Raw genomic sequence first — 14,138 nt, 5'->3', positions numbered from 1 at the left:
ACCCAGCATTTTCAGCTGGGTCCTTTAAGGCTTTTAGCACAACTGGACAGAAGCTTTGGCTAAATAGCCAGAAATTAATGGAAATGACCACAAAGGGGCAGTATTCTGCTTTATGTGCAGTTCCAAAATCATGTATACACAACAGTAAATGCTTTCCATATTAACATTTATTGTTAGCTTAACAGATTTTAAATAAAATATAATTTTTATTACATTATGGGTAGTAGGGTTTCTTTACAAAAAGGACAAGCCGGGATTAAGTGTGGATGGATTTGTAAGGGGGGGAGTTACAGTGCTGTTCATACATGAGTAAAATACAGGTGACAGTATAGCAGACATTCATTACTAAAACAAACTTGGTAGAATACTGTAAATGAGGTAGTAACACACAAATACAGTTTGCAATATGTTACAAATGTTCTAATTTATTTTTGTAGAAGATTGGAAAAGGAATACTTAAAAAAAATATACATATAAAAAGCTTTCAAACGTGTGCTGAAAACTTAGGTCTTCAGACTTCCCATTTCAGGAATAATGCAGATATTGCACAGAGTTCCACAAAAATCAGCCCTGAGGTCTGAGGGTAAGCAAAAACAAAGACATTCAGCGAGCAGAAGCAGAAACAGCAGCTATCGATACCGTTTGTTAATGCACAACATGGCTGTTTGATTTATCAAGTCAGGTGCAATGTGCTGCAATTTTATCTGTAGCATTTAATATTCAACACATTTTATATGTAATCCAATCATCCTCTGCATTGGGTTCTTCTAAACCCAATAAATGTTTAAAAAAATACACAATATGGCGCTAATTTCTAAAAACCATTATTCTTTAATTGGAATGTTTTGGTGTATTTGTACATACAACTTTGGAAAAATATTACTCTTTATCACTTTACCACTATGCAGCAGGTGGATGTCCTTGTCAAAGGAAATCAACATGCCTTTGTGCATTTCTTAAAAACAGGAAACCCTACTACGACGATAAGAAAAAACACATGTTGCATGCATTAGTATAATGAATGCTTAGAAATTTTTGACAAATGTTAGTGTTACGGAAATAGTGTGTAAGTGCTATATTACTAAGAAAAGATGACAGAGCCTCTTAAGCAGGAATTAAACTAGAGCAAACAGTAGCTTAATCCAACTAACATTTTATGCAGGGCTATTCATGCTTGTAAAATGGGGAATGAGAGTTTAGTGATCATACATTTAATAAAGTATCACATGGGATAACATATCCATTTAAAGTTTGTCAATATGGGTTATTTTGGCAGCATATTAGCCAAATGAGAAGCTAGGAGAAGAGACAGGCAATTGGGAAGAGCAGAAAAAGCACCTATTGTATTTAATGCAGTGGAAAAATCCCAAGTCACTTTGAGATTGATCTGCGAGGAAACTGACTTGGGCAGCAAGTGCATGACTGCTAGAGCGAGGGCTGATCCCAGCGCAAAAAAGAAGACTGCCAGTGACCTGAGGAAGACCCTCAATCCGAAGACCTCAGGACAACAAAGCTATTCATTTACAATTTTTATTTTTATTTATATATATATATATATTCAGATATATATATCTGTTTGAATATGTATATGCTATTATTCACAATTAATTAAAAAAAAAGTTAAAAATACATTCATATAAGATGTGTCATAGGTATGTCAGTGGCAGGTAGCACCTCACCCCCACATGACAGCCACTATCATAAGAACATATATTGGTTGTCAATGGCTCTCTTGCGCCCCCTGTCATGCAGCTCCAGCTCGTAGTCAGAGTCCCGCTGCGAGGACGGGGCTGGCCGTGGGTTGGGGTGCCACTGTAGGGGGCGGCGACCCACCGACTCGCTGCGGCGTAGACCCTCGGCAGCAGGCCACTCCTGGGGTGAGGGGCCAGGCAGGAGGGGCGGCCCTGTGGCGGTTGAAAGCAGGGGCTGGGCACCAGAGCCAGAGGGAGCGGGGGCAGGGGTGGGCCGCGGGCAGCCTGCGGGGTTGCAGCGGGCCAGGCTGGGCTCCGAGCTCCAGCGGTGCAATGAGAAGGGCACCAGCATGCCGGCAGGGGGGGAGGAGCTCTGACCTGTCGGGAGGGGGAGAGGGAGGGGTTTATTATAGCAGCAGCTGGATGCTATCTTACATGCTGGAAGTGATGTGCGCATAATGAAGATTTGCCTTATGAACATGACTGTCCCAAACAATACAGAACATCTGGGTCAGTGTTAGGGTTGGGGGGGCAGCAGCTCAGTATGGCTACACTGTTTTCTGTTGTTGCGAGTGAGAGCAGGGGACGGCAGCCTCAGTGCTGCCTGCCCCCCTGCCAGTGAGAGCAGGGGACGGCAGCCTCAGTGCTGCCTGCCCCCCTGCCAGTGAGAGCAGGGGACGGCAGCCTCAGTGCTGCCTGCCCTCTGGACGAGCCCTAACTGCCAAGTCCAGGCGTTCCAGTTTCAGTATCGCTGCAGCAGAACCAAATTCCTGGCACTCAGAACTTCTAAGGTATTCATGTTTATCTTTTCGTTTCCTCAGAAAGCACTTTCATCAACAATGCATAAGGAACTGGACAAGGCAGACCGCTTCCTCTCTGCTTGGGGGGGTGGGTTGCAGTCAGGTGCAGTTCTCTTGCTATCCCTGTGACCCCCGAACCCAACGGCCAAACCACACGCCGGCTCCCCGCTGCCGCCAGCAGGGTGTGGGTTCCCGTCTTACCTGGAAAGGCAGGGCTGGCTGCCACAAAGCTGGACAGCTTGACGTTGCAGGCGGAGCCACATTCCAGCGGGATGGGGTACAGGCAGAAGTGGCTGAGCATCTCCGTGACGGAGGGGAAGTGCAGGTGCTGCACGCGACACTGCCCGTATTCTGTCAGGGAGAGGCGCAGGTGCTGCAGAAAAGGGGGGGGGGGTGTCAAAAGGTGCAGCAGGAGGAAGGGGCGGCCAAAATATTCACTTAGTGTCACCGAACTGCAGGCCACCATTAATATGATGCTAATTCATGGACTTAAATAACATATTGCTGCAAAACTATCAATCAATGAATAACGTGATATTGCTCTCAATGAGTGTTAGGGATCCGTCTCAAAGGTCACAGGGTCAAATCCTGGTGCTCACCTTGGCTTTGCCCTGGAAGTTGAACGTGAGGACATAGTCTCCGCGCCGGGTCTCACTCTGACGCACCAGGAAGACACCGTGTCCCTGCAGGCCGGACGTCTGCACCAGGTGGGCCGCCTTGACCCGAGAGACAGGTCCATGAAACCACGGGTACGAAGACAGGAAGTGATCCATCTTCTGGTACGTCTGTTCCGATGGGGCAAAGTGCGCTGACGCTGAGGACAAGAATACGGAAGCTCAGTCTGGGAGAGAAGCGTGTCTCAGGGAATCATACAAATGATTCAAACAGAGGCCTTTGAAAATGACTGCGGAACAGAGCTGCTTAAACACCCACTGATACACATATGCAGAGAAAACAAACAAAGCAACACAGAAAAGTAGCCTGATCTGTCCACTACTTAGTTATAGCATGAATAAACTTTGCATCTCTGATAAAACAGGCATCACCCACCCCTGCGAGAGTGCTGCTCACCGCCACGCGCTAATCAAAACAATGCTGCATACACAAAGGTAACCCTGCTATTATCTGCTAACTGGCTGTAGCAAGTATAGAATGTATAGAAGTTGGGAACTTAGACCTCTAGCAATTAGCAGTTCCAAACTGGGTGATCGTACAGCATGCCGCTCTTGATACGGAGCTTATGCTAATGCACCTTCCAAGCAGTGGCACCCACCTGGGCTGGTGGACTCCGAGCTTCCCCTCCTGGCTCCAGCAGGGAGGTCCCCAGGTGTGGGGCTTGTCAGCTCCACGTCCGTGCTGTCAGATCTGTAGATGCACACACATGGAAAGCCTTCAGAATCGGACACTGTACTGGAAAGAGCTGTGCTAAGCTGAGGCTTCGAATGCAGCCCCTTTTAATGCAGTGTGGCGGGACCGGCGGCTCTAACCCTCACACCCCCACTGTCCGCCCAGCAAGCCAGACGGGAGGCATGACCCCAAACAAAGAACGAGCTCAGCTACCGGCGTCACACAGCCGTACATTAAAGAGAAACTGCTCACAGGGACTCAAGTGCAACATGGTGGTCAAGCCCAGGGTGGAAGTGAGAAAGGGCGGGGCTGGAAGGCAGGAGGGACGGAAGGAAGCTCTGGGCTGCGCAGAGCCGCAGGGCCTCTGGGGCTGGGGAGGGGGGCTGGTCAGGAAGCACGTCTCATAATTCTTGGAAATATGAAGTGCTATTGTTACCCCAGAGCAGTGCGAGTGCGAGCTGACAAAACAAGTCCAGATCAGATTCTCAGCATAAGTGCTGACTGGTGTTCTCAGCGCTCAATAACAGGAAGAATCTTTTTTCCTTTTTGAGAGAGAGACTTTTTTATATAAATGCATGAGTTTCTTGAGGTGATCTCCTGACATGAGCACGCACACACACACACACACACACACACACACACACACACAGACACACACACACACACACACACCAGATCTCCATGCTGACTTTATAATCATACAAACACTGGACCATCTCCAGAGCACAAAAGGCCCCCAACTCTTATGGCCAACAGGAAACCGGAAATAGAACAAAAGTCTGAAACAGGTGGTGCTCTGCCTCCACCTGCTGGCTTAACCTGGGCAATACACCCAGCTCAGCATTGCAGAGGTGCACCCCCCATCAAGCTAGAACAAGTCGATCTGCCATGTCACAGGTGGCCAGGCACGGACCACGTCAGCTGCCCTCTTAACCCGGCCAATCACAAGGCTGCTGTACACAGCCCAGCTCAGGAGAACAGGTGGAAATGACAATCTGGTGGTGACATTTTGGTTTTTTTTAAAGTATACATATATAAATGCTAGAAAAAAGTGATGAGCGGTAGAATGTTAAATATATATATAGTTGTTTCCGAGAACCACTATCACCATTCTCTGTCACGCTGCAATTTTGGCTTGCAAAAGACTCTACAGGATCTTCATTTCCCATCTGATTTTGACTATTCGCAAAGCTTCCTAAGAACTATAATGCGCTGAAAGTGACGATCGCGGCTTAAAATCAGGCGACGGGCAAGAGCGACAGCTAATCAAAAAGAGGCGCATTCTACCTGAAGGGTTTTTTTCACTGGCAGATAGCTTTGTCAACAGTAAGAAAAAGGCTGTTAACCATTTTAATTTCCATGCATGTAAAATAAATGTATGCGTGTTTAAGGGATGAATAACCCTACGGCTAGGCCAGCTGCTGTGGATGATGATGACCGTGGTAACCTGAATGGCTGACCCTCTTCCCTACAAGATAAGCACATGTAAAAGCATCGGGCTTCACCACACAGGGGGTGCCGACCAGCACATGCACTGATGCCTGTGGCCTGCCTCCCAGGGACCCAGCTGTGTCTGTTAGCTAATAAGAACAAAACCACAAGCACGGACCGCATCCTCACCCGCTGCTCAGACACTCTTTGATCTCCGTCGTCCAGGAGCTGACCTGCTGGTCACTGTCTGTCTCAAAAATGATGCTTCCCGGAGAGTGATTAAGCTGCAGAGAGCGGGGAGGACATTGTCAGCAGGAAAGAAAGCTCTGCAAAGCGAGATCTCCACTCACTTAATCTAAGTTCTGTCAGGATGGAAAAAGGCTTCAGAATACTTGGAAGCATTTCCTCCCCCAAGGACACAAGCAGGTATATTTGGACCATGAACAGTAGAACCTAAGCAGCACATGCAAGAAAAAAGGTGGAAGTGGATTTCACCTCTAAAACAAACTAAAGGTGGAGGCAGACTTCACCTTTAAAACAAATGTGTTGATATTGTCCGGCATCTCCAGCGGTTTGCAGCGGCGGACCTCACAGATTTCTGAGGAGCGCGCAGTCAGCTTCGGGCTGGAGGCCTGCAGAGGCAGTGAGGGTGGGAGAGAGGCAGATGGAGAGAGACAGTCAGTTCTCCACCCAACGGGGCTTCAGCATCATTCAAATGTCAGCCTCACTTCCTGTCCTGCTCTGCATGCTGATCCAACCAACACAGACTCGCGCTTCCTGTCAGACATCTTCCATGGTGCTCATCCTGGCACCAGGAACCTTCATTCTCTATCTTGGAACACACACACACACACACACACACACACACACACACACACACACACACACACACACACACACACACACACACACACACACACACACACACACACGGTTTGTGCATTTATGAGCAAGCAGCTTTCCAGACAACCAATGACAAGTCTGGGAACTGACATTTTGGGGGCTGCTCTGAACATCTGTGCATCAGGAAGTTTGGGCTTGGAGAAAACCACTGGCACACAGCCCTCCTCATATCACCTTCCTTCCCCCTTCCCCAAAATGGACAGTGCTTGGGGAATTTTCCCAGGATGATCAAACAAATGGCACCCCCGAACTAACCAGCACAAAGTCATTTATCCCTCTATACGATCACTACCCAAGAAAGGCTAATTCTAACACCACTGGCAGTGAACTCACACACTATATTCAGGAGGTGAGGGGGCTCCTATTCCTGCCGTATCAGTGACAACACAGCAGTGACTGCAGGTGGCCTGTCCAGGTGAGTGACGTCAAGCAAGAAGTGAATATAACCGCTAAGCAGAACCCTAACCACTAACACCAGGGGCGTGAAGAGCCACATTCAGGAAAGAAATAAAAAAGGTTAAAACTTAAACCTCTTAATTTTTTTTTTCATGGAAATGAAATAAATAACAGAGAAACACTATGATGCTTATTAGCACATGGTGATGCTGAAAGGTTAATACTGGCCTGTCTCCCTTTTCAGTTCCCATGAAAGGTGTTTGGAAGACTATCACTGGACTTTGACTAACATAGAAGGCATACATGCTTTCAAATGACATATAATACAAACCTTACGAGACAGACGTCATATTTTTAGGAATAAATACAAAGGAGTGATATAAACAATATTGGCCTCATTGTTCAATGAATGAGCATCGATTCACTTTTATTACTGCTTCTTGAAATGACTGCATGACTAATAAATGACTAACATCAGCAAGTCGAAGCTTTCATCTTGCAAACAGTGATGTAAATCTTTGATAAAATGCCGACATAAAGTCATCTGGTTAATGTGTCACATTCCTTATGCTACCCATTCTCCTCATTATGAAACTAAGATTTATTTCACACAAAATGGTTTACAGCTGACATTCAGCTCCAGTGGCAAACCGGCTTGTCAGGGCAACCTGACACCTGTGTATTCAAGAGGTGCGACATCAAGTTAAAGCTTCACCAAACAGTGCTGCAGCTCACCTGAGCCTGACATGCAGTGCAAACAATTGCACGATCCTCAATCTCTTCACTTCGAAAAGTCAGCTTTTGTGAGCTTTATTTTTAGCCTTAACAGTGACCTACTCGATATGTGCTGTTCTTCTGATTCATGGAGTACTCTGCACTGTGTAACCCACAGCCATGGCCAGTCAGAGAGGACTCCACAGGCTAATTCCTCAGAGAGGTGGGTGGAGTGGAAGGTAACCACATGCTTATCACTCCAGGTACCAGTTTTATCAAGCCATGAATAACAAGATTACACATTGGTATCCCTGGGTCTGCGCACTACAGCACATAAAGGGCTCCCAAAGTCCAGGCCAAGGTGCACCACCACAGGCCCGAAGACTGAACTGCCCTGAAAAGCAGTACAGAGTCCTGCAGATGCTCTCCCCAAGCCGCTCTCCCTCTCTCAGGGCTAGGAAAGATTCAGATTCCTGCCTGCTGACTGGACTGACAATGGGCCAAATTGACACACTGCGGGCGGCAGGAATTTCCTCACTAAACCCAGCCAGGCTTTACATGTCTAAATATTGTGCAAGCCCAGTATGAGAGCTTGTTTTAGCAAATAACCCGCAAAAACCCACAGCACATACATGACATGCATCACAAGAGGTGTTTCTTTAACAGTCTATTTTACTGTAACCAGGACGCATGTGCCTGTGCAGAGCTTGTAAGAGATGACAGACTACAGCTAAAAAAAAGCTGGGAAAGAGAGCTTATCCAAAGTAACCAAACAAAGGAATCCCAAAAAGCGCAACTGTGGTTCTTTGCATGAGAAAACACCTTGAGTAGGGCTGTCACAATCACGCCACGATGAAACCATGATTATATGGCACATGCAAAATCATCAGTAGGGATTTAGATGACGGGTGAAATTTTTGTCCGGAAGTCGGTTTTCGGTACTATAGGGACATTTACTTCAGCCCACAGCTTGGAAAGCAGTTTAGTAGTGTGCCTAAAATATTACTGAGATTTGTATTACTGAAATCTCTATTACTGAGATTTCAGTATATAAAATATTACTGAGATTTGTATAACCACACCACCTTGTTTATCCACAATATCTTCTCTTTCAAAACATGTTGTGGCTGGTGAGCTGTTCCTTTCTTCACCGACACTTCAGTGCTTATGGATTCCATAATTTACTAAAACGGTAACATGAGGTGTGATCCGCTAACTGAATGTAACAAACATAAGGATACGCTGAATTTATACAGACCACTGACTTAGGGCGTCACAATACACATCTCATTAATATCTTAGGCACACCACTGATCCGTTTAACAAACTAAATGTCCGTAAAGTGCTGAAAAGCCTGCGTGTGGACAAATGTTTCCCCAGTCATCTAAAGCACTGGTGATTGTTGCACACGTGCCATATAATGGTGATTACATTGTGACATGATCGCAACAGCCCCAGCCTTGAGACATGCAGAACATGCAAACTCCTTGCACAGAGCAAAGCCAGGATTGCAACACCCATACCTGGAGGTGTGTGGCAACAGCGCTACTCACTTAGCCTTATAGAATCATAAAAGTACCACATTATAGCTAAAGCCCTATAATTAGTGAAAAACATTAAAAGATGACCATTGTGGTCCCAAGGGCCTGTGTAGGGAACAGGTGTCCAAATATGTGCTGAAACTGAAACTAGAAGCTAACAGCTTGTGTTTCATGTTTAAATAATTTAGAATTGTAACCAAATAGAAAACAGTAACACGGAATGACAGTAATACAGAATAAGGAAACTAAGATAGTCCAAAATTAAGACCTTCAGGCAACCCAGAGGATTGGCTGACATGCTTGCTGGATTCCTCTCTGCATTATTACAGAGGAGAAGCAATGTAATGGAGCGCAAGGTCCGTGGAAACAAAGGCATGGCAGGGAGGACCATGTTATCAGTCACAGCAACCATGCTTGTGTGCAAAGTCACCCCAACCCATACTGCATGCTTCTGAAGGGATCAGAGTGGAAAGGCACTGAGAAAAAGATGGAGAAATGAGTAGTGCTGAAAGAAAGATCACTTGGATCTGCTGGTTGTGAAACTCATTTTAAGGCATCTGAATGTTTATAACAGATTTATCAAAGACATTCAAATATTAATTGCAGTCACACTACAGGCCCAGCCCATCATCACGCAGTAACCTAAGCCAGCTGTGTATTACTGACCGTGATGGTGAGACCTCACCTAGAATATTGTGTGCAGGTTTGGTCACCATATCTTAAAAAGGACATTGTGGCCTTAGAAAAGGTGCAGCGTAGGGCCACAAAAATAATTCCTGGTCTTAGAGGAATGTCATATGAGGAAAGGTTACTTGAGCTAAATCTGTTCAGTCTCAAGCGAAGGAGATTGAGGGGGGACATGATCCAGGTATATAAGATTCTAACAGGTTTGGATGCTGTTCAACCAAATAGTTACTTCACAATTAGTTTAAATACACAAACTCGTGGCCATAGGTGGAAATTAGCGGGAGAACATTTCAAGCTGGATTTAAGGAAGCACTTCTTTACGCAGCGTGTAGTCAGAGTATGGAATAGCCTTCCTGATAATGTAGTGCAAGCTGAATCCTTGGGTTCCTTTAAATCAGAGCTAGATAAGATTTTAACGACTCTGAGCTATTAGTTTAGTTCTCCCCAAGCGAGCTTGATGGGCCGAATGGCCGCCTCTCGTTTGTATAGTTCTTATGTTCTTATGTTCTTAACCTGCAATGCTAGGCTAGGAAAATGATGGGACAACAAAATTTAACATTACTTATTTAGCTATGCACAGGACAGAAATACCAGCAGCAACAGAAAAAAGTTAATCGAAATTGTGGCATGAAATTAAATGTCAAATGACTGGCATTAGACGGCTGACAGACAATAAAATAGCTTAAAACAAACATCATGCCATTTAATGCTGCCTTTGGTTTAGGCTACATCTAACTATGCTTGGGCAGTCATTTTTCATACCGTCATATTGCTCACACATGATACAGTGGTATATGCTACGTTCATGGCATTTTCCAAAGCATCATTATTTATTCAGCTAGCAGGAGGGGTCCCCACAATGGATTGCGCTGTTAAGGTTTTTGGGAGTTCTGATTTACACATTATTTCATTAGTTTCCTTGCCAGCTTGTTTCAGTCATTTTGTTTAGCTCACTTAATTCACGGCAGTCTGTCACTAGTGTCAGATCCTGTATCCCACGTTAAGTCACTTGGGCAATTAGGCACAACAAAATGAGGAAATGCATGTTAGATGAATTAATGGTTTAATTCTTTAAAATTTCATGACCAGTTCTTGCCATCCAATATGTAAATATTTGAACATTTTCTAATTTTCCTTTAATAACGAAGCTCGACCTACCAGCCTCCATAGGTTTTAACCAAGCAAATTGCGAAGGAAAAAAAATAACCCAAACACTGCATCTCATAGACAATTATAACAGCTTTCTTTATACCTGGGTGCAAACACTGCTAAAGATTCCCAATCTAAGGGAATCCTGTTTGAACTGCCTGTCTGAATACCATTATAACAAAATTGGTGACAACACAAAAACTACACTTGAGGGGTTGGGTGGGATGTGGGTTGTTGTATGTTTGTTTTTTATGTGAAAATACAATAAAAAAGGCTTGTGACAAAACTACACTTGAGAATTCAGGCCTATAAGGGCATCTAATTAGACTGCACTAATTAGTGTGATCCACACTAACACTTTCAATGGCAAACATGGCTGCCTCCACTCGGTTGCCTGGTAGTTTTCTAGTGTCAAGCCAAGCGAGATAGGGAGCCAGCAAGTTTAAATGATGTGATTTGCTGTATGTGCCAAAAAGATCTAATGAAAGATTGCAATACCAAATCCTTTTTTTTCACCTCAGAGTTCATCATCCCGCTGAATTTACAAAGATAAGCAAGACTACTTGACTGTCAGTTTTAGTACCATGTTTGAAGTAGGCAGTCGACAAGTCAGACTGAATAACCTCACAACACTGACGGAGTGTCTACAGAAAACATAAAATGCAAACATGAGAGTTTAAGGTGGGAGGAATGCACAAATGCAATCACACCATGCACAGCGAAACAAAATGGCACGTTTTCACAGATTTGTGTGTCAGAATGAGGTCCTGAGCAGAAAACTGCCATCTTGAGTTACTACAACAAACTTAGCTCAAAAGGTACAGGCTATTATCAGGAAGGTAGATTATACCCATTTTGCCAGTGAAGGACCTGTGGTCTGTCACAGCTCATTTCAAAAAGTCACCCTCTAAAGTTCCCCCCACTGCTGGAAGATGCACTGCCATTAATCAGGTCTGTTGAGGAAACATTTCGTGATACTGATACAGATAAGAAGTCGAAAATTCCAATAATCGACAGAACTTTAAAATCACCAGTAAGAGGGCTCTGACTGATATGGTTGTCAGTTTTATAAACTCAACCTTAAACAATATCAAAATAAGTAAATTCTCATAACATTCAACTCTCAAAAGAGCAAAATTTGAACTAGATATTGTGAGAACAGCAGCATCGCATTCCCCGGACACACTATAGGAAATTAAAAATATATTTGGGGTCACTGACTAAATGAGAGAAATGTCAGGCTTCTCTTGAATATAATGTGAGCGAATGGCATTTTCTGTGGTGATTAAAACGCCAGAAAAACACACTTGAAAAATTCAACAGCAATGTCTCTTACCAGAAATCATGACCCAGTTATTGAAGATAATCCACAGACTTTGTAGAGCGCAATTTATTGTAGGAACTATTTCCTTTTACCGAACTCCACACACCAATCGTATCACTGCGAGAAGATATCACTTGGGTGATCGTGCTCCCATCTTCTGCACAGTCTGTCATTTGTGGCTATCAGACTGCATTTCAGATTTAATCGGCATTGATGTCCATTGTATCCATCTTAAATTATTTTACACAAACACTGCAAAATCCTTTTCCACGTTAACCACCTAGGGGTAGCAACCATGTCCTAATTTTTTTTGCCTTCCAGTCACTTATGCTGGAATTTCCATTTTCCCATTTCTTTGCAACATTACAAAATAAATTCTCAGGTCGTCTAAGTTTTACCCCTCCAGATCCCAGCCTGCTGCTGTCCAAACATCTGGCGTTATGGCAATTTTGCTCCGTCAGGAGGCAAAACTGGTTCTGTGTTTATTAGACCAATGTAAATATTTTGCATCAGCAAATCAAAGATATATATAAATGCCTCTATTAAAAAATGAAATTGGCCTCTGCCTGGTATCATAACATGACTGAGTGTTCACAGTGATAAGATCCAGTGCTGGAACCTGCCCTTCTCTATCACTAATGGCGCTTTTCCACTGGTCTACTGGAACCAACCCATACCAGAGCCATACTGCAGAGAGACTACTTGCAGCATGGTTCTAACTCACTTTGGTTTTCCACTGCAGAAGGGTTGGCTCAGTAAATGCACTACCGGGTTTATAAAGTGACAGCGATGAAAAACCAATGAGACGCTTAATATTTTGTCTAAATTTAAAAAAAAAAAAGTGGATTCCAGATTTGATGACTCCTCTAACTATGACTGTCAAGATTGCTGAGCCCTGTCTGGATTTCGGTCATTCTGGTATTGGCATACTTGGTTATCAGACCCAAAACCATATGTATCCCTCATCGGTCAGTTCTTCTAAAAACATCATACCGAATAATTGCACTCACACACTAAAGTTTCTGTGTGGTGTAACTTGATATTTCCCTTCCTAGTCAATTAGTAATAAAGAAAACCACCAAAATATGTCTAAGGTGTCTAATGCTGGATTTATGAACAGTATAATTTCAGAACCAGTATCACAAAATCAATGCATTAGGGCTTTTCTGTGAGGTATAAGTAGGGACGTTATGAGAGCCTATACTTCAGTACCAAGCCAATGCCAAAGTTATGAAAACACAATGATTCCCCTTTTTCTGCATTACCGTAGGTGCCAGGGATGCAATTATTCAGGACCTGAGAGGAGCTGCATATACACTATAAGTGTTGTAGCCCACCTCCTAGATGCTAAAATATCCAATTTAAAAATATAAAAAGGGACATTGGGCTGTCATTATGAATTATATCAACAAATTGAACAATCTGACTATTCATCATGTAATCCTTCATGATACAATAAAAGATAAATACGCTACTCTACTTATGAATGAGATACATTCTGAGCGGCCGTTCGTAACTTGAAATGTTCGTAAGTCGTTATTTGACATCATTTTAAGGGCATACGTAAGTACTAAGAACTAGGATGCTGGGAGTCCGCACGATACGCTGCTGTGCGGCGGGAGTAGCAGCTAGAAATCATACTAGGCGAAACTGGAGGGCAGAAAAAAGATTTTGATGCTGCGGACAGGAAACGGGAGCCCAAGGAACACAATTTGGACTCACAGTCCTCTTCGTTCGTATGTCTGAAAGTTCGTAAGTTGAAAGTTCATAAGTAGAGGAGCATCTGTACATTGTAACTGGCGTTAGGCAGAAATCAGCCAACCATTGCAGGGTGCACAGTATGGTCAATTTAGGCATCCCAGTTTACTTAAGTTGCATGTTTTTGGACAGTGGAAGGAAAGTGGATAATCTACTGAAAAGCCACCCACACACAGGGTGGACACACACAAAAAGTGTCAGTGTGCAGTAACACTACCCACTGTGCAACTGTGACGCCCTCAGTACTAGTCTTGCATGATGTGCGATGTTAATATTGATATTGCAATTCATGTGCATGCAATTGTCACATTGCAAAAAACGAACCGGAACTTCAGTGTGAAAGTGCCTAAATATGGAGTTACATGTGGTGTATCTGGTCTTTTGTTCTCCTTTTCTT

General features: G+C 44.0%; 1 protein-coding gene across 4 annotated transcripts in view; it reads right to left on the bottom strand.

The window, feature by feature from the left end:
* Nucleotides 1–149: 149 nt before the first annotated feature.
* sh2b3 (SH2B adaptor protein 3) overlaps nucleotides 150–14,138 on the bottom strand; it is a 29,868-nt gene continuing 15,879 nt past the window's right edge. For all 4 annotated transcript variants that reach the window (XM_049001855.1, XM_049001865.1, XM_049001884.1 and 1 more), the window contains exons 3-8: nucleotides 5,800–5,901; nucleotides 5,459–5,553; nucleotides 3,765–3,856; nucleotides 3,091–3,305; nucleotides 2,693–2,864; nucleotides 150–2,069 (exon numbers count right to left, since the gene is read on the bottom strand). In XM_049001855.1, coding sequence (XP_048857812.1) covers nucleotides 1,699–2,069; nucleotides 2,693–2,864; nucleotides 3,091–3,305; nucleotides 3,765–3,856; nucleotides 5,459–5,553; nucleotides 5,800–5,901 — 1,047 coding nt within the window. In that variant the 3' untranslated portion in view covers nucleotides 150–1,698. The remainder of the gene's footprint in view (nucleotides 2,070–2,692; nucleotides 2,865–3,090; nucleotides 3,306–3,764; nucleotides 3,857–5,458; nucleotides 5,554–5,799; nucleotides 5,902–14,138) is intronic.

Source organism: Brienomyrus brachyistius, chromosome 2 (genome assembly GCF_023856365.1).
Source record: "Brienomyrus brachyistius isolate T26 chromosome 2, BBRACH_0.4, whole genome shotgun sequence".
Classification (NCBI taxonomy): domain Eukaryota; kingdom Metazoa; phylum Chordata; class Actinopteri; order Osteoglossiformes; family Mormyridae; genus Brienomyrus; species Brienomyrus brachyistius.
Note: the sequence above shows the minus strand (reverse complement) of the source record. Positions and strands in the feature narration are given on the sequence as shown.